Source organism: Purpureocillium takamizusanense, chromosome 8 (assembly GCF_022605165.1).
Source record: "Purpureocillium takamizusanense chromosome 8, complete sequence".
In the NCBI taxonomy this organism is placed as follows: Eukaryota; Fungi; Ascomycota; class Sordariomycetes; order Hypocreales; family Ophiocordycipitaceae; genus Purpureocillium; species Purpureocillium takamizusanense.
The window spans coordinates 2,131,788-2,152,872 of NC_063075.1; the positions used below are offsets into that span (position 1 = coordinate 2,131,788).

General features: G+C 58.5%; 10 protein-coding genes across 11 annotated transcripts; 3 read left to right on the top strand and 7 right to left on the bottom strand.

The window, feature by feature from the left end:
* Nucleotides 1-47: 47 nt before the first annotated feature.
* On the bottom strand, nt 48-1,219 carry JDV02_008684 (uncharacterized protein; the record flags this gene model as incomplete). The annotated part of the gene is made up of 5 exons (XM_047990305.1): nt 48-69; nt 120-266; nt 335-555; nt 618-1,058; nt 1,181-1,219. 5 exons carry the CDS (start codon nt 1,217-1,219, stop codon nt 48-50), a joined length of 870 nt encoding a protein of 289 aa, XP_047846312.1.
* Nucleotides 1,220-1,456: 237 nt separating this feature from the next.
* JDV02_008685 (uncharacterized protein) lies at nt 1,457-2,726 on the bottom strand (the record flags this gene model as incomplete). The annotated part of the gene is made up of 3 exons (XM_047990306.1): nt 1,457-1,944; nt 1,996-2,621; nt 2,677-2,726. 3 exons carry the CDS (start codon nt 2,724-2,726, stop codon nt 1,457-1,459), a joined length of 1,164 nt encoding a protein of 387 aa, XP_047846313.1.
* A 994-nt stretch (nt 2,727-3,720) lies between these two features.
* Nucleotides 3,721-4,677, bottom strand: JDV02_008686 (uncharacterized protein; the record flags this gene model as incomplete). Its single annotated transcript, XM_047990307.1, has 1 exon — nt 3,721-4,677. The coding sequence occupies one exon, from the start codon at nt 4,675-4,677 to the stop codon at nt 3,721-3,723; it is 957 nt and encodes a 318-aa protein (XP_047846314.1).
* A 799-nt stretch (nt 4,678-5,476) lies between these two features.
* On the bottom strand, nt 5,477-7,490 carry JDV02_008687 (uncharacterized protein). 2 transcript variants are annotated; one of them, XM_047990308.1, is made up of 3 exons: nt 7,125-7,490; nt 6,933-7,060; nt 5,477-6,856 (listed from the first exon to the last, which is right to left on the bottom strand). In XM_047990308.1, the coding sequence occupies exons 1-3, from the start codon at nt 7,238-7,240 to the stop codon at nt 5,565-5,567; spliced, it is 1,536 nt and encodes a 511-aa protein (XP_047846315.1). In that variant the 5' UTR covers nt 7,241-7,490; the 3' UTR covers nt 5,477-5,564. The 2 variants fall into 2 exon arrangements, with proteins under 2 accessions (XP_047846315.1, XP_047846316.1); XM_047990309.1 differs by having other exon boundaries at nt 5,477-7,490.
* A 1,717-nt stretch (nt 7,491-9,207) lies between these two features.
* Nucleotides 9,208-10,090, top strand: JDV02_008688 (uncharacterized protein). Its single transcript, XM_047990310.1, has 3 exons — nt 9,208-9,384; nt 9,457-9,654; nt 9,713-10,090. The coding sequence occupies exons 1-3, from the start codon at nt 9,327-9,329 to the stop codon at nt 9,787-9,789; spliced, it is 333 nt and encodes a 110-aa protein (XP_047846317.1). The 5' UTR covers nt 9,208-9,326; the 3' UTR covers nt 9,790-10,090.
* A 346-nt stretch (nt 10,091-10,436) lies between these two features.
* JDV02_008689 (uncharacterized protein) lies at nt 10,437-12,748 on the top strand. Its single transcript, XM_047990311.1, has 2 exons — nt 10,437-12,106; nt 12,157-12,748. Exons 1-2 carry the CDS (start codon nt 10,762-10,764, stop codon nt 12,417-12,419), a joined length of 1,608 nt encoding a protein of 535 aa, XP_047846318.1. The 5' UTR covers nt 10,437-10,761; the 3' UTR covers nt 12,420-12,748.
* Nucleotides 12,680-14,603, bottom strand: JDV02_008690 (uncharacterized protein; the record flags this gene model as incomplete). Its single annotated transcript, XM_047990312.1, has 2 exons — nt 12,680-13,659; nt 13,743-14,603. 2 exons carry the CDS (start codon nt 14,601-14,603, stop codon nt 13,042-13,044), a joined length of 1,479 nt encoding a protein of 492 aa, XP_047846319.1. The 3' UTR covers nt 12,680-13,041.
* A 1,643-nt stretch (nt 14,604-16,246) lies between these two features.
* JDV02_008691 (uncharacterized protein) lies at nt 16,247-17,522 on the top strand. The gene has a single exon (XM_047990313.1). It carries the CDS (start codon nt 16,472-16,474, stop codon nt 17,141-17,143), a length of 672 nt encoding a protein of 223 aa, XP_047846320.1. The 5' UTR covers nt 16,247-16,471; the 3' UTR covers nt 17,144-17,522.
* On the bottom strand, nt 17,329-18,294 carry JDV02_008692 (uncharacterized protein). Its single transcript, XM_047990314.1, has 2 exons — nt 17,908-18,294; nt 17,329-17,813 (listed from the first exon to the last, which is right to left on the bottom strand). The coding sequence occupies exons 1-2, from the start codon at nt 18,028-18,030 to the stop codon at nt 17,535-17,537; spliced, it is 402 nt and encodes a 133-aa protein (XP_047846321.1). The 5' UTR covers nt 18,031-18,294; the 3' UTR covers nt 17,329-17,534.
* Nucleotides 18,295-18,489: 195 nt separating this feature from the next.
* JDV02_008693 (uncharacterized protein) lies at nt 18,490-20,222 on the bottom strand. Its single transcript, XM_047990315.1, has 3 exons — nt 19,888-20,222; nt 19,040-19,789; nt 18,490-18,964 (listed from the first exon to the last, which is right to left on the bottom strand). Exons 1-3 carry the CDS (start codon nt 20,014-20,016, stop codon nt 18,719-18,721), a joined length of 1,125 nt encoding a protein of 374 aa, XP_047846322.1. The 5' UTR covers nt 20,017-20,222; the 3' UTR covers nt 18,490-18,718.
* Nucleotides 20,223-21,085: the final 863 nt, after the last annotated feature.

Sequence of the window (21,085 nt, forward strand, 5' to 3'; positions counted from 1 at the left end):
GTCTGCTCGCCCTTCATATTTTGAAAGCACAAGCTATCACGGAGCCTTTACGGTGCATCCGTCGGGTCCCTGTTCACCGTGAGCACGGGGCTTCTCACTTGTGTCAACGGAGCACCTACCAGTCAGTGCTTAGCTTTTCGTCAAGGCCATCCATGGCGGCCATGTCTTCCTCAGAGATGGCAAGCTCGCTCACATCCGCATTCTCGACTAGACGCTCGCGATGCATGCTCTTGGGCAGGGTCACCATGCCATGCTGTATCCCCCACCTAGCTCAGACTGTCAGCATCAAATGTTCGTGACAGTCGGACCGCGGCACGAAACGCGGGCTACGTACTTGACCATCAGCTGAGCTGGCGAGCACCCGTACTTGTTAGACAGCTGCACTATCTTGGGGTGCGTCATCCTCAAAGCTTGCGCAAGAGGTGCGTAAGCCTCCACCGCAATGCCGTGCTTCGCGCATGTCTCTCTGATGCTCGTCTGCGTATTGAACGGGTGCACCTCAATCTGGTTGACGACAGGCTTTATTCGCGGCTTCGCGGCCATCAACTCTTCAATCTACTCGGATCAGTTTTGCGCTGTCCAAGTAGCATAGCGGAAAAAACCAGTCAGGTACGTACGTGAGCAACGCCAAAGTTGCTAACACCAATCATCCTCACCTCGCCGTCGTCGACCGCATCTTCGAGAGCATTCCAGCTCGTCAGTCGTGCCTCTCTGCCGCCGTACGGGCTGTGCAACAGGAACAAGTCCACGTAGCCAAGGCCGCACGCATCTACAGAAGCCTTGACGGACCGGCGTACCTGGTCGTACGAGGTGCTGCAGCTGGCCAGCTTGGTGGTGAAAAAGAGGTCCTCGCGGCGCAACCCCTCCTTGTTGTCGTCTGGGTTCGAGAGGAAAGTGCTAATCGCTTCGCCTGCCTCTCGCTCGTTGTGGTATGCCTGGGCGCTGTCGAAGCCGCGGTACCCCTCCAGCAGAGCCCAACGGATGGGTTGGGTGACTTCCCCGCGCGGCATCATGTAGAGGCCGAGCTGGATCTGCGGGATGGTTATGCCATTTGAAAGCTGCGAGCAGATGCACAGTCAGTCGGCGGCTTGGGTGCCTCGCAGAAGAGGTCATCTTCGGGCGTTGACGACAGACAAAGTGCTGCCACAGTCACTGCAACTGGTCAGAGGATTGAACGTACCGTAAGCTTTGGCAGCAGGGGCGCCTTATTGACCGCCATGGTGTGATGTGATGCTGATGTTGTATGCAAGAGGCAAATCAACCCTTGGTCAGGGTCGGGGTCAAGGTGTCATTTGGTGAGGGGGTGAAGCGGCGGATGCAGGGTCACATAGAATGCGTGCCCTTTTGGGCACATCTCCACAGGCCGCAGCCATGGCTTAGTCTCTCAATAGCATCATCTCCATTGAGCCTCATCTTGCTGTGCCCCTTTCGTCACCCAAGGTCCGGCTTATTCACTTCACAGTTTCCCCTTGATTTGAGCCTCAGGCGCTAGCAGCGGCATCGCCAAATCCACCACCTCGCTCGCCACGCCCCAGCTGATCTCATAGCCGCGGCCGCCCGCACCGTACGCATGGATGACCCGTCCCTTTGCCGGCTCCTGGTCAAGCCTGACCAGCGGTCGTTCTTCTACCTCCAGCCTCACGCCCCCTTCGCGAGTCGGTCGTCGCCCGACCACGTCGGCAATGACCTTGCAATTCCGCGCCGTTTCCGCGGCGTCCCTAGCCGGCCCGTCGTGCGCGTAGGGCTCGAGGGTGAGACCGGCAGACAAGAGTCGCTCCCGTGTCGGTACGTCTGGCTCCGTCCGCCAGTCGCCTGGCTCCTTTGTGCCGCCGACAATGGTACCACCGTTGAGGAAGCGAGGGATGAGGAAACTCCATGAGCCGTCTTTGTTTTGTCGAGTGACCGTCTTCGTCACATGGGATAGGTTTGATACAACCGTTTGGCCTGTCAGATTTGTTAGCTTGTGCGATGGGTTCCGGGGAATGGTGGGCGAACCTCGGGTTGGAAACGACTTGGGATCGCCAAAGCCAGCGCCGCTGGCATTGACCACCAGAATTACATCCTCACGCAACGTAAAGGCCTCCCACTCGCTCTTCAAGTCTCTCTGCAAGGTCTTTCCCCCCTGCAGGAGGAACTTGCGCAGCAGATGCTCGCAGTATGCTGGCGAGTTTATGCAAAACGTATCATACTCGTACGCCAGGACGACACCCTCGGGCACTTCCGCTGCACCCAACTTGCGATATCCCCCCAGACCCGTCTCCCGCTCGAATGAATCCTTGGTCTGCTGCCGGTATCCCTGGTCAGGCGCCTCGAGGTATTCCACTCCGGGCGTCCTCGTAACGCCGCACCACGGCTCGACATCGACTTGGCGTGCGAACTCGGCCACGGCACGGCGCAGCCAGGCGGCCTCGCATCGCAGCTGGGGCGTCGTCGCCGGGATGGGCCGGACGTGTGCGCCCGCCCACATGGAGGCATAGTCGGTGGAGTGCCGGGCTGGGGCGCCGGGGATCGAGGAGGGCCATTCGCGCGCGACGAGAAGCACTGAGATGGGCCGTGTTGTCTTGCGTCGAGACAGCTCAGACTGAAGCTGCAGGGCGCATGTGAGGCCAATTATACCGGCTCTGTAGGCATCGTCAGCGGCCGCTTACAAGGGACTACGGAGCGATGAGGCGATACCCGATGACGACGACCGTCGAGTGAGCCTGCTGGTCGCGCGGCAACGACATGATGCGCTCGAGTCTCGCCCGTCGTTACTATCCTGGAAAATGCGATCCCCGCAGGTGTGGGTGTGATGGACCTCTGAGAGACCCCAAGAGTAGATAATGACGATGTAGGCTTCTCTCTACTTTATAAATCCAGTTTGCCGCCTGATGAGTGAGAGATCATGAGACATCGATGCATTTGCCGGACAAGGACAGGGTCGTGATTCGATGGTGCAGTTCCGAGATCGGGCTTCCGCCGTCGTCGGCCGGATAACCCGAGGTCGGCGCCACCAGTGGCCAGCCAGACCCTGCTGCGCCAGCGATGAGCCCACCAAATAAACCCCACAGTGACACCGTCGTGCTCTTCCGCCGCACATCGTGTTAGTGTTACCCGCAAGAATGGGAAGCACGACGCGACAAGGCAAAAAGTCTGATGTATCAGATGCTTGCATGCAAAAGTAGACACGCTTAGCTTTATAGTCTCTAATGAGGCGGAAAGATGCGGCCGATGCAATAAACAAGCGGCCGTTACGTGGGTTGGCAGCGACAGACGCCTAACGCTTGCTTACCTGCTGCAGCAACGTTGCGAGAGCCTCCCCCATAACTTGTACCGACGCACTACAACCTCCAGTCGCCTGCACCGCGTCAACCCACGACACGGTCCGTCCACCTTCCAAACAAAACATCCAGCGCAGTCACGGATTGAAATCGTCACAAGAGACGATGGAGATTAATCCAGAAGCATTCATACTACGTACCCGAGTGTACACCCTGCGCCATTCACGCCCCATCACCACAACGCACCTAATAATGATATCCTCCGCTGCTTCTTTCCCCAGTCTCCGCCACCCGTAGGCCATGATGCCTTATGACAATCTAGCAGACTCCCCCAAAACCCAGTCCCCATCCCCAACGCCCCAAACTCCATCCATGACACCAAAAACGCCCGTTCCAAAATGCAACCCCCCTTGTCCCCTCCCCGCCCAGTCCTGGATCATGGACTTGTCCGTGAACCCCATTATGCCAAGCGTCGACGCTTGGGAACGAGAGGCATGTCGTCATCCGAGCTCTCCTCATCCTTGACTCCCCGAGTCTCCTCGTCCTCCATCCCCCCGAAGCCGCTGTCCTCGCGACCTCTCTTGTTACCCAAGCCGCTCTTGCGCGACTTGCCGGCCGCTGCCTCCAAGGCCCGGTTCCGCTGGACGAGCTTGTCAACTTGCTCCTCCAGAGCCTCCTTCTGCTTCTCGAGGCCGCGGATCTTGCACCCGAGACTGCGACGGATGGTGCATTGTTCGCGCTCGGACTCGGCCTTGTCCTTGGCCTGGTCCCTCTTGAGCTGGCGGATGCGTAGGCCATGCTCGTAGATGGAGATATCCCCCTGACGAGGGACATCTTCGCACAAGTCGGCGCAGCAGGGGACGACTTTGCAGTCGGACGGCGAAAGCTCCGTCCAGAAGGAGCACCCAGTCGTGCCCGAGTGCGCGATGCTTGTGCGCGTGGCGAGACGCGCTGGCAGGCCGTCGGTCATGAAGAGCACGTACAAGATGCCAAAGGTTCGGGCGGCGAAGTCCACCGAGAACCCGATCTTGAGGGTGCCGGTACAGGCGGAGCGGAACATCTTGCAGCGCCAGTGCTGGTAGCCGTCGTACTCACGCTTGGCGGCCATGTGCTCCTCGAGCTTCTCCTTGCCGCCGTGGTCGACGCGGAACTTGACGGCGACGTGGTGGAAGACGGGCTCCCACTGCTCCCAGCTCTCCTCGTTGATCTTCCATGCCTTGACCGTGAGGTCCGGCTTGGGCTTGCAGGTGTTGAGGTTCTTCTGAACCTCGCTCTTGTTGACGTTGCGGGGGGGAGGGGGGTTGTGGTCGAGAATGTAATACCGCCCGTCTGGGTGGTATTGGCGCTCCTGCCACACGCGCTTCTCGACGCGGACCTTGACAGGTCGCTTCTCCTTGTTGTTGCTGAGGACGCCCATCTTGGAAGATATGTCGAAGAATGGGTAGTGTCTTGTCGATGATGAAGAACGTGATGTGGACAGGAAAGTGTCGTGCAGAAGTTTGTAGAGTTGTCTTGTGAGCGTGACAGTGCTTGATGAAGTCTGATCGAGCAGTGCAAATCGCGTCTGGTAGATGAAAGGATGAAGAAGGACCGCGGATGGTTCAGCGCAGTCGGGTGCAATTTTATACCTTCCAGGACGCGGTCTCAATCAGCGCGGCTCTGTGTTTATTGTGCCCTTCGTGTCACTCGCGATTCTAAGTTTAATGGGAGAGCAACCTAGCGCATGCAGATGGCTTCCCGCGTGACATAAAGGAGTGGTGTTTGGCGTGCTGCGGCGTCGATATGCTTCGCCGGGCCGGAAACCTTGGGGTGGACGCGCGACTACGGTGTCGCGTATCGTATTAAAACCCCGATATCGATGTCGTGTGATAGCAATTAGGAGGCTCGTAGTCAAACCAAATCAGATATGGGGTGAGCCCAAAGCATTATGGCGTTTATCTAGGTGTAGGATAATACGGTGTAAATGGAAGGGACACCCGCACTACTACACGCCGCGAAGTATATGGGACGAAATCAGCCGGCTCGTCGTGTCATGAAAAGTGTGGGGGTGATGATCGGATGACGACCGTCCAGCCGACATGGCAAACGCTGATTTCGCTCCGAGTCCTTGCCTTCAATACTTTGTGGACACGGAGAGTCGTGTCAATCACAAGGGCGCGTAAACACTGGCGCAGATAAAGTGCAGGAAAACGCGACTTAAAAGGCCGACGGGGTCACGAAAGCGTAAATGTTTGTTGATACCAAAGAGGTCAGATCAGACTAGGTACAATATACGTCCATGATATCAATGAGTCTTGTATGAGGTCACTCCCGCCATTTGAACCCAGGATGCTTCCAGTCCAAATCCTCAATCTCTTGGGGTGTCAGCCCCTCTAGCACAGCATCAACGTCAAGGGTAGCGCGCCTCTTGTTGTCGTGCCTCATCCAAAAAAGTAGTGATAAGGCAGTAATAAGAACCAGGGTGGTCGTTGCCAAGTTCAAGCCATTCCCGATGTGATAATTCGGACCGTCAAAAGGTAGGAATGACCAACTCGAAATCAAACCCCCTATGTTGCCGAACATGACGTTCATGCCGATGGCCGCGCTGCGGGCAGTATCGCTCACCACATTGGCAGAAACTTGCGCATTGACAAGTGGACCAACGGCAAAGAGAGACGAGGCAATGAGGAACGTCGCCGCGTAGCGAACAGATGCGTTGGTGCTAGCCAGGTACATGATGTATCCTATCATGCACATGGGCGCGGTCAGCGCTACCAGCAGCTGTCGCTTGTCCAGACGCCAGCTGACGACTGGGAAGGCGACGGTAAAGAACGCCCCAAAAACGTATGGAGGCACAGTAAAGAGCTGTTGTTGGACTGGTGTTTTGGAGCTGTAAATGGACTTGACAATGGTCGGGGCAAAAAAAGCCAGGCCTTGAACAGTGACGTTGTTGAGGAGGAAGATGAAAGCAGTGGAGATTGTAATCGGGTTCTTGATGCCTTGGAGCAGCTTAGGCTTGTCTATCTTGTCCAAAAGTGTGGTGGTGGCCACGCGCTCCGACTTGATGCGGACAATGGCCAGTTTCTTTTCGCTTTCGGATAGCCATCGGGCGGTCTCTGGTCGGTCGGTCAAGGTCCCGAAAGCGATCAAAGACACACCAATGGTGATGATGCCCTCGATGGCGAAAATCATGCGCCAATGATGCAGGTTGCCGAAGTGGGACAGCGTCAGGATTGCCGACGCAAGTAGGCCACCAAAGGCACCGGCCAATGGAGCCATAACAATGTACAATGATAATCGAAACACGAGCTCGGCCCTTCGATACCAACGCGACAGATAGTAGGCGATACCTGGCATCATGCCCGCCTCGAAAATGCCGAGGAGGAAGCGCACAGCCATGAGCTGTGGCGTAGTCGTGACAAAGGCCGTTCCTAGGGATGTGATGCCGAAGAAGAGGGAGCTTAGTGGGAGAAACCACCCAGGGCCCATCCACTTGCAAAGAACATTGGCCGGGATCTCGCAGAGGATGTACGAGATGTAGAAGACGGAAACTGAGGCGTTGTAATCATAGCCCTTGAAGTGGAGGTCCTTCTCCATGCCGGCAATCTTGGCGTTGCCTGCCAGTGAGATTGCTGTCAGTTGAGCTCTCATGCCACACACAGCCACAGCGTGAATGGAGTAATAGGTTCTCACCGAGGTTAGCACGGTCGATGAAGCAGAAGAGGTAGAGCAACGCAACAGTCGGGACGATGTAGAGGTCGCACTTCAGTCGCAGCTTACGCTCGGCGACGGCGTCAATCTGGATGAGAGACTGGCCATATCTGCGATACGGCGTCAGCGGACTTGATCACCGGAGCCGCCAGGTTGCGCTCCGAGGTGACCTACTTGTCAGTGGCGTACTGGCCACGCTCGGCAGCCTGGTCGGGATGAATGATGACGGTGTCGGCTTCGGGCGGCACGGGCAGTGAATCTGCCTCGGACTGCTGTTCCTGCTTCGACATGGAGGCGACGTGCTTGCCTGGCGGCTTTGCTGCTGGCTGGGGCTCGAGCTGGAGCTGATGATGCTACCGCGAATGCTCTCGCAATCCTCGATTGTGGCCGAACGCGTCTCTCATCGATCAGCCCCTCCCCGACGTGGACCGGCGGAACAGGGCCCTGTCTTTATAGACCCCGGGCAGATCACCGCCTGCATACCGCGAAAGGCGTTGGACAACCCCAGGCGAGATGGCGACCGGTCGGGGGCAGGGCGGGTGGTTGCGTCTGCGAGGTTCGGGCAAGGCTCTAACAGGAAAATACGTACTTTGGCTGCCCGCGTGCTCTGCCGAGCTAGCGGCCGATGCGCTGGGGGAGTCGCAGCGCGCGCACTTGCTGCGCACGAGCCAGCTCGGTGGAGGTGCAGGCAGTGGACCGGAGAGAGAGCACCTGCAGCAGCTAGCAAAGTGACAGCAGCAGCGCAAGGGCCCGCTGCGTCAGCTGCCTGGGAATGGAGACTCGCTCGCGCCCGGGATGGATAACAGACAAGCAAGGACAAGATGATGAAGCTCCCCTGTACGGCAGGCGGTGCGTCGTCCCGTCGGTAATGTGGATGCTTTAGTACGATGCGTTGGGCAAATGACACCCTCCATCAGGTCGGGAATTCCCCTTCCCATACGTCGAGAGTCGAGACCCCAAGCCAGCAAGCGGGAAGAGCCAGGCCAGTCGTCCAGCCGCCGCCCAACTGGAAAGTGTCTTCCTTCAGTGCCCATCCCTGGTCTGGCCACTCCCCCTGTCTCATAAGCTCGTTTGATCTACGGAGTACCCACGACCGAGTCGTCAAATCCTCTCCGCACGCGGGCGACCGACTTACCCTTGGCCGTGACTCGCCGGTGCCGTGGGTAAAGTGCCAAATCTGGTCCGCCTCAAGATGGCGCTGGTTCCCCCGCAAACTAATGCATGGTTCCCTTTCCCTTTCGGCCGCAAAGCCTGAGCCACGGAGATCTGGGGTGGGACGGCTCCTAAAGCCTGCTTTCGGCAACGTGTTTGCGAATAGTAAAAGCCATACCTTAGCTCTACATACTAATAAACGAGACACGCCTGCCCGCGCATTGACGGATTGCCGTTGCGCGAGCAAGCGATGGCCCGTGAACATCCTGCTAGCTCAAGGTCACTTTAATCAGTCATTTAGTTACCCTAGGACCCTGGGACAATCAACGCTGTTGGCAGCCCTCCCGACCAACCGCCGTTTAGTTTGCTTGCGGGGAGTACAGTAAAGAAACCTGCTGCATGATACAGTGCCGATGTAGTCCACGCAGTTCCACGTGGTACGGTCGTAGTCGCAATCGCAACCATTAGTGTTGGACTGCCGCCCGGCGACAGCGAGGCTCGTTGAAGATCTCCCGTCTGCGGGGCGCGCGATGCGACGGTGTACAGACATTGCGGGAGGCAAAGACAACCTCGCGGGAAGTACTCGGACCACGAAGAGTATGTGGTACTTTGTGCCAAACTCAAATACTGCTCCGTCGCACGCATCTCGCGCTTCAAGGCACTGCCAATGAGCGCGACCGTGGCCCATGCGCAGAGCACTTCGTAAGGGCCCTGCAGCGCTTGAGTAGCACACCCTGCAAGCTCCCCTGCAGTGGAAGCCCGGTCAGAACAAACCACCAGCGACGCCCTTGATTTTGACCGTTCTGGAACCACTCCATCAACAACTGCGGATGAGAAAAGGAAAAGAGATTCAAACTCGCGCGACTCTGACGTATTCGGTCTGACACTTTGCTGCTCCCGCTCAGCAATATCTGGGCCATTGTGCATGCTTGGAAATACTTGGCATTTGATTGGTTGATTGGAAACGTAGCCCACTTCAGCCAATCATGGTCCCAGTGTTTCCGTGGCAGTGGCTGGTCAGCATCCAGCTAGAATCGAACGACGTCTAAGTATAAGAGTCGAGGAAGGCGCCACGTACTACAGCTTCCTACTCAAACTGCTTCATTCATCCAACGTATACAAAAGACTCAAAAGCCTTGATCATCGCTGCTCGCTTCACTGCACTACGAAGTATCCGTCGCGAACAAAGCACCCCGCGGTCTCCTCGTCCTATCCATCACCATCATGACCGTCGCCAAGTCTTCCACCTGCTGCGGCAAGGGCAACGTCGAGTGCGCTTGTGGTAGGCCAACACCCGAATCAATCCGGCCTCACTTCCATCCAATCCAGTGTGCATAACGCTGACATCCAATAGCAAAGCAGGCCACCTGCTCATGCGGCAAGCAGTCGGCTCTCCACTGCAGCTGTGACAAAGCCGCCAAGGAAAACGTGGTCGAGGGCCCCCGCTGCTCGTGCCGTGCCAGGCCTGCAGGGGAGTGCACTTGCGACCGGGCTGCCTCTGAGAACACCAAACCCGCGGGTTCGACGTGCCAATGTGGTGCCCGTCCTGCCGGTATGTCGCGGAGCAAATCTATGACCCTGTCGCACGTTGACTAATCTTGTCCTTTCAGGCGCTTGCACCTGCGAAAAGGCCAGCGACGGTGGCTACAATCCTGCCAACGAAATTGACTTCACGACCAGCAAGTAAGCGCGGCACATTGTGTCGGGATGACCGGGCGGTATTGTTCGCGTAATGCATATTTGATCACGATGATACCGATTGGGAATGGCGTTTTCGGTTAGTCGAGACGGGAGGGCTCGGTTGTATCATTAGAGGTCCGCGGTATGATGCAACGCGGATAAATCATTAACAGGCGTTGTCGGTCGTGGCTGTTTTGAACGAACACATTGAGTTAGGTTATGTACTGTACCGGGGAGGTCAGGTCAGGCATGAATCCATCCATGGTTGGAACCCAGACATCGACCAACAATAATCACGAAATGCTCCGCGCTCACACGCATACATGAACAACATGTGTAGTAGCGGCCGACATGGGAAACATGACATCGGCTCCAAGCACGGCCATGGCACCTACCCGACCTCGGGGTAGCGTGCTTGAGGTCTCGAACCCCGGCCTCAACGTCGGCTCCTCAGGGGGCCATGCTCGGTTCTCCGAAGGGCTCCAAGGGCCCCCTGTGACCTCCAGCAGTTACAGTTGTGGCTGGTACTCGCTCGTCAATGTGGCGCAACTACTCTGTTCGGGCTTACTAATAAAAATCCCATGCCCTCACCGCCTGAGGAGCTGGGCTTCAGCCACCACAATCCATTTGGCGGCTGGCAAATTACTGCCGGACAATCACCGTTCACCAAAGGCGGTGGGCAGACAATAACAATTGAAAGCTCCAGTCAAGCATCCCCTGTTGCGACGGAGCTTACCTATCGCACCCAAAATTCCCTCCACCAGCTACGTCGCGTCAGGCCATCGTCGACATTGCATCGCCCATTGTCATCCAGCAAGGCATCGCGGGAGCATCGCATCATCTGTTCTGTCCTAAGCGAGTCTTGAGTTTGCGTCATTTGCGCCTTTGCCCATTTTTGCCTTGTCACTTGGCTGTCATAACCGTGCCGCCACCTTGAGCCTTTGCAGCTCCCATAACCATACCGATTATTCATAACAAGATGCCGCCAAAAGCAAGAGCCACGGCTTCAAAGGCCGCTTCGTCCAAAAAATCGACCACTGCGAAGCCCGTCAACCCTCAGACGAAGGCCCCTGCGGCCAAGCCGCTTACCAACGGAAGCACATCGTCGAGAAAGCGCAAGGCAGAGGATGATGCCTCGCCGCAGCCCGAGCTCGCCGCAGCCGCCGCACCCCTGCCGAAAAAGACAAAGACCGAGGCATCGGCTGTGAAGCCCAAGGCAAAAAAACTTTTTCCTGAAATCGGAAAGAAGATTAATGATGCGCCAACTCGAGTTCTCGACATATACGTTTTTGGAGAAGGGAGCTCTGGTGAGCTCGGCCTGGGCAGCAAGCGCGTAAACAGCAAAAAGCCCATCGACGTCAAGCGTCCACGACTGAACGACAACCTGTCTTCCGAGTCCGTCGGCGTCGTGCAAATCTCCTCTGGCGGAATGCACGCCGCCGCTCTCACTCGCGACAACAAAATCCTGACCTGGGGCGTCAACGACCAGGGTGCTTTAGGACGAGACACCGCCTGGGAGGGCGGCCTTCGCGACATGGAAAAGGAGGAAGACTCTGATGATGAAGATGAAGATGATACAGGAATCAACCCGAACGAGAGCACGCCGACCGCCGTCTCCAACGAGCATTTTGCGCCGGGCACCAAGTTCGTACAGGTTGTTGCGAGTGACAGCGCCACATTTGTTCTGACAGAGGACGGGCGTGTTTACGGCTGGGGAACTTTCCGATCGAGCGATGGTATTCTCGGTTTCACCGAGAAAATTTCGGTGCAGCAGACGCCCATGCTATTGCCGGCTCTGAAGAACATCAAGGCTCTCTCGGCTGGCTCAAACCACGTCCTGGCCCTCGATCACAAGGGCAACGTTGTCGCCTGGGGCTGTGGCCAGCAGAATCAACTTGGCCGACGTATCATTGAGCGCAACAAGCTGTCTTCCTTGGTCCCTCAGGGCATCGGCCTGCCCCGTGGCAAAACAGTCAAGATTGCCTGTGGTGCCTACCATAGCTTCGCCCTTGACAACAACGGCCACGTCTGGGGTTGGGGTCTCAACAACTTTGGCGAGCTCGGACTGCAGGCCAACGCCGGAGAAGACGATGCGGTTGTCTTGAAGCCTGCCAAAATTTCATACCTCGCGGACTACAACATTGTCGACATTGATGGCGGCGTCCACCATTCGCTCGCATGCTCAGACAAGGGCGAGCTACTGACTTGGGGTCGTGTTGATGGATATCAAGTTGGCTTCGAGTTTGATAAGCTCACAAAGGACGACGTTATCTACGACGAGCGAGACAGTCCTCGTATCTTGGTCAAGCCGGCTGTTGTTCCAGGTGGGTACCAATTCCTTGCAACACATAAAATTCCAGGCTGACTCCCTTAGACGTTGCCAACGTTACATCTGTCGCTGCTGGCTCAGACAATAGCTTTGCGGTCACCGGAGACGGCAAGGTCTATTCTTGGGGCTTCTCCGCCAACTACCAGACCGGTCAGGGCGTAATCGATGACATCAAAACGCCCACCCTGGTTGACAATACAGCTATTCGCGGCAAGAAGATTATCGGCGCTCACCCTGGTGGACAGTTTTCCATCCTTGCGGGCGTCGCTGGTACCGCTCAGAAAGTCAATGGCGTCAATGGCGCGTAAAACAACAAATACTCAGCAAGCCTCCGCCCTTGTCTTCATGGGGTGGTGTGGTCGTGCGACCAGGAAAGACGAGACTGTAACGTCGGCTTGGACTTGGCGGCAAGTTGACCGCCATGGTGGCCTAACGTGAGGGACCAGGACGTCTCTTGTAATATTTATCCCAGGGATGGCCATGTGACAAGGGGTACAATCACGGGTCACGACGAAAGACTGAAACCGAAACGATGCATGCACGGATGGATGGGGGGGGGACTTCACGGTGCAACGGCGCATTTCGAGATTGTATTAGCTAGATGTCTCGTTGAATAATCGTGATATTCTCTTCTTTTCCCATGCTAGAGGCATTTTCCAGCTCACCCTGCCCTTGAACCAAGTGCCATATCTCTCATTGTGATCCGACGTAGCTCGTACGTAGTCATGCCTCGAGAGCGGTAATGTACAAGTTTCGTCATCAGCACGCACGCCAGGGAGTCCGATTTCTGCGGACGCCTCTTACACTTTTTGCTTTGGTTCCGCCCCACCCAGCCTATATTTTGCACTGACCGAGCGACGCCAGCAATGCCGATTGTGCGTCCAAACTCGCCCTCCGTCATGTGTATATTCACCTCACGTCTATGGCGCCTCAACCGTTGACCTTGGCCGCCGCCACCTTGGCGAGCGACCCGCTCCCCCTGCTGCTGAAGATACCCATGATGCCGAAGCCGACGTAGAAGAGGGCCAGCGGGTAGGCGACCAGGCCGCGCATGCCCTTCATGCGGCCGACGGCACAGAACATGCCACTGGCGCTGTAGGTGCACCACATGATGGCGGCGGTGGTGAGGACGATGCCCAGCGGGGTGTCCATGGGCATGACGATGCCGAAGAGGCTCGTGGCGACCAGGGGCAGGAGGCAGTAGCCGAGGACGGACGCGGAGCGCGGGAAGGTCAGGGTCGCGGAGAAGTGGCCGCCGGGCTGGTGTTGCGGGCTGTCGTGGTGGGCCTGCGACGAGGGGTCGTTGTACTGCGGGTGGAAGGACTGCGCGGACCCGGGGTGCGGGTCGGAGGGCGACATGAGGGAGAGGATCATGTGTAGGGACGTGGAGCCGAGGAGGGCGAGGCCGTAGATGTAGCCGAAGTGCACCTTGCCGGAGAATAGGAGGAAGGTACCGAATAGGAGGAAGAAGAGGATCGGGCCGGCAAGGTCAGAGTCATCCATGAGGTGCTGATCGATGTGTTTGAAAGGGTTTAAGACGGCGAGAGTCTGTACAGGTGAGGTTAGTCAGTCAGTCAGTCGTCCGAATGTACATCTCCCTCCTGTCATCCTCCCAAAGGACACAGACGAACCTTCATCTGAATATGCCCAAAGTTGACGCCCAGCTCCTCGAGCAGCGGCGGCTCCGTGTCGTACCCTTCTGTCGAGAAGGCCGCGAGCCACCCAGTGCGGAGGCCACCTTGCTCGCCCATGCGACCGCTCACGCCCGCGCCCGCGCCGCCCGCTCCGCCGAAGCCCGGCGCGGAGGTGAAACCGCCGACGCCAGCACCGCCGCCACCCGCGTACCCGCTGTACGACGCCTGCTGGGGCGTCGCGGCGCCGGACACGGCCGGGGAGTAAGACGACGGGTAGAACTGCAGGTTCTGGGCGGCAGCAGCAGGCCCGGCGCCGCTGGCCCCCGCGCCGCCGCCGCCGGGGTAGGCGTTGTTGGGTTGGCCGCCGTAGTAGCTGGACATGGTGGTGGCAGCCGAGGCCTCGACGTCTGCGACGTCTTGGTGGTCGTGGTGATGGTGGTGGTAGTTGTAGTGGCGGTAGCAGTAGGGTTTTCGGGACCGGCGAGTGTGTGAGGCGCGCAGTCGCGGATGATGTTCGAGGTCGTGGTCGTGGTCGTGCGCCGGCGGTTGGCGGAGGCGGTGGCTCGTCGTCGTCGTGAGGAGGCCGTTTGGCGACGTTGAAGAGCTGCGGTCCGTCGTCGGTGGAGGACAGACCAATAGCTTGTAGGAGCTTGTGGCCAATCTGGCCGCCGGGCGAGGGAGGTGCTGCTGGGGTTGGAGGTTGTGGCGGTGCAAGGGCAGAAGAAATGTGGCGGATGGCTCGAGCAGTGGCGCATTACTGTTCCTCGTGCCCGTCGTCGACCAGGCGTGGGTGCTGCTGCTGCAGGTGCCTTCGATCTTGTTGCTCGAGCACGATGAGAAGTAGTAATCTGGATTCATTTCGACTACAAGGAGCTTTCTTTGATTTTTTGATGATATTTTTTTTTGCAGGAAAATCCTCAAGGGGATAAAGTAAGTCTGAGTTTTCGAACCATTACGACGATGCGTCGATTTCTCAATTATGCTACGGAAGACGCTGCTCGCTCGCCCACGGCGGCTGCATCACAATACACAAGTGTAGTGTGTCGCCAGTGGGCATCGTGACGAACGCTGGAATAGAGCGTTTGCTCGCACGCACGCACGCGAATCGCTGCTGGCCGCGACGGAGGTGTCTCCGTGCAAGCAAGCCCGCCGTTGGAGACGTGGAGTGCACCACCGCACCACCCACTCACTACTGCAAACACCAACCACCACCACCACTGCCGTGTCTTTGGTAGATCATTGCAAGACTGGGGGCGCATCTGCAGCATCACCAACCTCTTCAGCATGCATGCAGCTCACGCGGCCCAAGCGTGCGCCACGCACTCCAATATACTAATGTACGTCTGCATGTACAGAATCTGACCAGGTGCCGCGCGGCCATCGAAATGCCGTTGTCGGTGGTGGCGGAAGGCTGGCTTGCGATCGCTGCCGGTGGCCGCGACGCACCGAAGCACCGAGGTGCCAAGTGCAACGTCGCACAGAAGTAGCTGAGCCACTGCAAGTCGGAGAAAAACTCTATCGGGCAAGGGACCAAAAATAGATGGGAGAAGGCAGACCACCACCGGGCCGGCACCTGATGGGTTGTGCCGGTGAACGCCTCCAAGGCCGCCCCAGATGACAGTGCCCCGCGCGGCGAAGAAAGTCGCGGCAAGCCACCGACTCAGTGCCGGCCCCCAGCCACATGCCAAGAACCTGGAAGCTTCAGTGTCTCGCGGCTTGGCTGCCTCTGGAGACTCTGGCGGCTGGCTGGGCGGCAGGCGGCTGGTGTGCCTCAAAACCTGCTGGGAGAGTGCTGGTCGGCGGGATGACGTTGCCACGGCGTGCGAGCGGCCCGGCCACAGCGCACCTGAAAGAAACAGCTGGGATCAGGGTCATTGGCGGTGCGTCGAGCCTCGCGGCCCGCTGTTGAGACGCCACCTGCACCTTCAACGAAGGACAGCGGCGCTGGTCTCCCTCTGGCCGCCACGACCAGTGTACTCTGCTGTCGCGCTCTCCAGATCAGCGACCCGTGAGCAACGTACGAAGCAGCTAGCCAGTAAATCAGGTATTCTTGCTGATGTCCTCGTACTCGGCTGCAGAAGTGATTCACAACGAGTGTTTGATACGAGCGATCTACCGCATCACAGCCATCATCAACAAAGCAACAAAATTCTCGGTTGCTGACGGCTTCATCCATCGACCCCAAGACTGACCGAAGACGAGAGGCGGCCAGCCCGTCGTCAATCCGGGCCATCCTGCTCGTTCTATTCTTGTCACGGCCGCCGCCGGCGCCGCGGTGCACAGCTCAGTGCATGGCCTCCGCCGCGGGATTGCGTGTAACTCGGATGCCCTTCGTACACGCACTGGCCGTAATGTGCACCGTTACTTTGGACGAAGAAAGCACCAGGCAGGCGGCGCGGCCCAGCCGCTGTACAACAGCAACTCTCTACGAGAAGGGGAAGCGCCGTGCAGCTGACGCCAGCGCCCGCGGCGATAGCGGCATCACAGCCCCCGGTGGCGAAGGCCCAGAAACTGCCGCTTTGGGGCGGCCCGCCCCAAGCACACAAGGTGGTGGGAAGGTGACGTGTGTTTGGTGGTGGTTGCATCAGCCCGGCAAAAGAGGTCAGGGTTCATGGTAGCGGGGCTTTTTTTTGCCCCCTCTGAGGCGGCGGCGGGACGCGCATCGCCTTTTTGCAGATCGAGGTACCCGGCAGTTACGGCATCTTGTCAACTTGTATAAAGAGAGCATGCCGTTGGGCCGTTTGAATCCAACTCGACTCGTTCCATCTCGTGCACATATAGTAGACTTCTGGCCACCGTCAATCCAGTCTTTCGTTTACCAACGTCGAGTCACGTACGCTCTCGTTCGAAGCACTTGTGTACACGAAGACTACAAGCTGCCTCTCCCACTTACACACATCACCACCGCTAAAAGACTTCCGACAACCACCTTCACCATGCGCGCCGCCACCATCCTGTCCGCCATCGCCCTGGCCACGCCCGCGCTCGCGCAAAACAGCTTCTCCGTCACCGAGGCCAACACGCACACAAACCCCATCGTCGTCAGCGAGGTGCCCTCGACGACCGTCACCGTCACTTCGGCCTCGTCTGCATCCACATCTGATGCCTCATCGTCAGCGCCGTCGTGGTCGTCGTCATGGAGCCTGCCCGCCGGCAACTCGACCAGCACGACCATCTTCCCCACGGGCACCGCCCCGACCTCCGCCTCGGGCGTGCCCACCAGGTCCGCCAACGGGACGACCCTCAGCACCGGCAGCCGCACTGGCCTGCCCCCGCAGCCCACCACGGCCATCACCTCGGCGCCGCCCGTGCCCACGGCCGCGGGCGCCGCGCTGGGCGTGCAGAGCGTCTTCTTGGGCCTGGGAGCCGTCGTCGCCCTGGCAGCTGTTCAGCTGTAAATGGCGGAACGAATAGGTGAAGGGAAGTCACGAAAGAGCATTCATTACATTTTAGCTTTATACGGCGCATGCGGGGAATGAGCAAAGCTCCAGGCACAGAATGCGTGTTTTCACATCGAGGCAAGGTTGCCTCGTGGTTATATGGCTTGGAGTGATACTTTATCGGGGTCAAGTTTGAACCCTTAATACGGTATCCAGCGCCCGCGATGGGCATCTTAACGTAATAGACAAATAATGCATCCAATTCACTCAGTACCGGTAGTTCTTACTTGGACCCTCACACCGAGTTGTCATCCATTGAAGTGATTTTTGCACCATGGCTCCTGGCTTTGCCCCGACTCCGATAGCATTCCGCATTGGGCATATACGTACTCTATAGACGGCGTGTTGTTCACTTCTTCTCGCGTGGAGGATTCATCGCGGCCCAAGCCGACCGGCACGCCGCCTGAAACCGGTCAAAGTCGCGCGCCAGGTCTGGGAACGGCTCGACAATTGACAGAGCGTGCTCCCGCAGCTCCTGAGCCTTGGCGAGACGCTCTTCCAACGACATGCCAGTCGTGTCCGGTGCTTGCTCGCCGCCGGCGCCACCACCGCCTGCCTTGATCCACAGCTCTGATATCTGGTTGATGGTGCTCTGCAGGTCGTCCCAGTCGCAGCTGCGGAGCGTGTGCTGTGTGACATGGGGGAGCCAGTCGCCCCGGTCAGTCGCTGCCGTCGATAGAAGAGGGTCGGATGGGGTGGTGGTCAAGCTGCCGAAAACATACCTTGGCTCGATCGCCGTAGCGGACCAAGAAGAACATGGAGTCGTCCGCGTAGCCTGGCACGCTGAGCATGGCCTCGTTGAACTCGGCGGCGCGCTTGCTCCCGCTCTCGGCCTCCTGACTCATGGTGGGCGAGGGGTCACGCCCGCGCGGCAGTGCGCTGTGCAATGTGGGAACCTGTCGAGTGTATCTTTCGGGAGCGGGGAGCGGTGATTGAATGCGCTGGCCAAGGCAGAGTTGGATGTCGTGGCTGGTAAGATCGTGAAGGAAGATGGATGGGAGGCTCAAGGCGATCTGGCGGGGCAGCTGTTGAATTCCGATGTGACCTACAAAATAGGCGTGCCCCAGTAGTTGGTATTTGAGCGCTGTGAAGCTCAGCTGCCCGACCTTATTAGCACCGAAGGTAGTGGTCGCCAGGTAGAACGGCACTGTCACTGGTCCCGCCTGGCATTCCAGCTTGCTCAACAGCCGGGCGTAGGGCTGCGCCACGTGGGAATGCCCGCTCAAGGCAACCAGATTTCTTCAGCGATTTCTGGGACCACGTCGCGGTCACAGCGTCGGCACTCGCAAGCCATCATGCCTTGTTGATCGTCCATCATTCGCTCGGTAATCATTCATGTGCATCGTAACGGTAGCTAAATACTTGGCTGCACGGGGGGCCGGCCAGTCGGAGACTGGTCTCTACAACGCTCCCCAATGCAATGCTTCTTCCTCCGATCCCATTCCTATCCAAAAAGCCGGCACGCTTGCTTCTGCAAGAACCCTTTCTGACTTTGCGAGCGCGCGTGCACGAGCAACACCGCGGGGAGCCCTGCTACGGAGTCGCGGTCGTACGCTTGCGCCCAGTTATGAAGCGGTAGCTTGTAATTAGCCGTAGGTCGCGGCTCCTAAACTCGCGCTTGACGCCTTCCATCAGGACCATGGCCTGGTCCGACGAGTAGTTGAGCACGCGCGTGAAGAGCGCCGGCGTGTGCGAGTCGACCGACATCTGCATGTGGATGAGCTCGAAGCGGCCGAGCTCCTTGAGCGCGGGGTCCTTGGCCCACGGGCCGATGGGTATCTGCGCAATCAGCCATGAGAGCATCCCAAGGTGGTGGCTGGCTGAATGTTTGAAGCCTGAGAACCGTCAACATACCCTGTGCACCACCTCGCGGACGTCCTCGAAGCCGGCGTCCTTCATCCACTGCTTGTGGTATCGCGCCACGTTGATTTGCTTCCCGTACATCTTGCTGGCGGCATCCAGCTTGTTCACCCACTCCATTGTCCACGGGGCGCGGTCGCAGCTGTCGTCGTCGCTGAAAATCCACGCGTCGTACTCTTGCATCTCCATGACCCCCCCCGGCTTGAGGTGGCGGAGCGCCTGCCTGTAAAAACGGTCCCAGTCCGCCGACGTGCCGCTCAACGCGCGACCGTGGATGTAGTCAAACTTTTCCTCGTCGCGGTAGGTCCACTCGTCCTCGTAGTCGTCGACGTGGAAGCGGCAGTTGTTGGGCACCCACTCGGGCTGGATGGGCGACAGGTCCACGCCCGCGACGTCGGCTGAGGGGAACTCGTCCGCCATGTCGATGGCCCAGATGCCCGTGCCCGTGCCGAGGTCGAGGACGCGCAGGGGCGGCTTCGTCGACGGGTCCGGGAGCGCCGCCGTGTAGAGCCGCCCGCCGAGCAGCAGACGCCAGATGTGATGCTGCAGGTCGAGGCGCTCCTGTTCCTGGTCGTCGTTGGGGAGCACGTACTGCCCCTCGCGATAGGCATGGTAGCGACGGCCGTTCTCGTACTGGTAATCGTAGATGGACGATGTGACGGAGCCCGTGTACGCGGAACCGCCGTCCGATCCATAGGCCGAGTCGCCGTCGCCATTGCCGTCGCCGTCGTCGAAAGCCTCGGTCTACATGCAGCGCGCCCGAGTCAGCTCCTGTCAGCTAGCTCCCCTTGGTGCCGCCGCCCGCGGGCCGGTCTGAGGGAGCTGGAGCTGGAGACACTCACGTCAACCTGCAGTGGCGCCGGTCGCTCGGCGTCGGCAACAGCTGCAGGGTTCAGCAGGTGGTCAATTGGGCCTGCGCCTTCGTTGCTTTTGTTGGCAGCCCCCAAGGGGTCCCCGCCGCGTTGGTCCATGTCGTTGCTTATCAGGGTCCCGGGCGCAGCTTGCGCGAGCGCCTCATCGAACGAGGGGCTATTCTGCGCTCTCGACGGTCCGCAGGCAGGACTCGGTGAGCGAGTTGAACTACTAGACCTAGGCGAACGGAAGGCACAGTAGACGATGACCTGGCCCTGTCCTTAAGTGTATTACGGCGGCCTTCAGTGACTAATCACCGTTGACGATTCCAGGGGCCAGTGCGAATCTCCATGACGGGAAGGCCCCGTCGTGGCATTCTGCATCGATTGACTTTGTCCCTTCCCCGCCTGTTCGATTGTTTGCCCAATAATAGGCTTGACAGCTGTCTGACACTGGGAGTGCCCGCCGACACCCTCGGCCTCGGGCTTTTCCTCTAAGCAGCAAAGACCTACGCAGTATTCCACAGACCAAACCATCTCCGACGCTACGAATGTATGCTCTTGGTACAGTCCTCGCTGGGCCCGCTATGGAGTATGGACGGTATTGGTGGGGCCGGAGTTTGTCTCAACCGACGCCTCGTGCCACGGACAGGGGTCTCCATATCCTCGCTTACGACGGCTGGTCATTCGCATCGGAGTCGTCGGATTGCGTTCCCGTGGCCACCAGGGTGGCTCAAAGACCGACAGTGGCATTGTGCTCCCACGCAAGTCAGTGCGCTCTCCAGCTCTGGCTCCTTGTTCTGCGATACTATGAGGTCATCTTGGAATATGGCGGAGCCGGCAGACCGAGTGTTTGAGCTTAGCCATCGAACTCGTCGAAGAAGGGTGCCACGAGGGGCGCGAATAAATGGTCGACTCGTGGCAGCAACGATGCATTGTTGGCATTCCTCCGAGGGCTTGGTCGAGGAGCTAGGTTCTCAGTGCGTCTAGGACGCACTTCGCAGTCACGAACATCCCAACAGGCCTGGTCACCGGCCACGTGGGCCAAGCCGAGCGGGTCATTCCAATATCATGGTGGGCACCGGGCAGGGCTGTCAACTGCATGGAACGGGTCCACGAACAAGATCAAGCCGACGTCGCGTACTTGAGAACAGTGTTGGATGCCTGACACATTTCTCAGCCACGATGG

Excerpts from the sequence above, each read along its gene's own strand:
- JDV02_008687 (XM_047990308.1), bottom strand. The coding sequence starts at position 7,240 with ATGTCGAAGCAGGAACAGCAGTCCGAGGCAGATTCACTGCCCGTGCCG. Across the intron at positions 7,061-7,124 it reads GGCCAGTACGCCACTGACAA|ATATGGCCAGTCTCTCATCC; the intron begins GTAGGTCACCTC and ends GCCGTATCGCAG. Across the intron at positions 6,857-6,932 it reads CATCGACCGTGCTAACCTCG|GCAACGCCAAGATTGCCGGC; the intron begins GTGAGAACCTAT and ends TCTCACTGGCAG.
- JDV02_008688 (XM_047990310.1), top strand. The coding sequence starts at position 9,327 with ATGACCGTCGCCAAGTCTTCCACCTGCTGCGGCAAGGGCAACGTCGAG. Across the intron at positions 9,385-9,456 it reads CAACGTCGAGTGCGCTTGTG|CAAAGCAGGCCACCTGCTCA; the intron begins GTAGGCCAACAC and ends GACATCCAATAG. Across the intron at positions 9,655-9,712 it reads ATGTGGTGCCCGTCCTGCCG|GCGCTTGCACCTGCGAAAAG; the intron begins GTATGTCGCGGA and ends TTGTCCTTTCAG.
- JDV02_008689 (XM_047990311.1), top strand. The coding sequence starts at position 10,762 with ATGCCGCCAAAAGCAAGAGCCACGGCTTCAAAGGCCGCTTCGTCCAAA. Across the intron at positions 12,107-12,156 it reads CAAGCCGGCTGTTGTTCCAG|ACGTTGCCAACGTTACATCT; the intron begins GTGGGTACCAAT and ends TGACTCCCTTAG.
- JDV02_008691 (XM_047990313.1), top strand. The coding sequence starts at position 16,472 with ATGCCGTTGGGCCGTTTGAATCCAACTCGACTCGTTCCATCTCGTGCA.
- JDV02_008692 (XM_047990314.1), bottom strand. The coding sequence starts at position 18,030 with ATGAGTCAGGAGGCCGAGAGCGGGAGCAAGCGCGCCGCCGAGTTCAAC. Across the intron at positions 17,814-17,907 it reads GCTACGGCGATCGAGCCAAG|CACACGCTCCGCAGCTGCGA; the intron begins GTATGTTTTCGG and ends CATGTCACACAG.
- JDV02_008693 (XM_047990315.1), bottom strand. The coding sequence starts at position 20,016 with ATGGACCAACGCGGCGGGGACCCCTTGGGGGCTGCCAACAAAAGCAAC. Across the intron at positions 19,790-19,887 it reads CGGCGCCACTGCAGGTTGAC|ACCGAGGCTTTCGACGACGG; the intron begins GTGAGTGTCTCC and ends CGCTGCATGTAG. Across the intron at positions 18,965-19,039 it reads TCCGCGAGGTGGTGCACAGG|ATACCCATCGGCCCGTGGGC; the intron begins GTATGTTGACGG and ends CTGATTGCGCAG.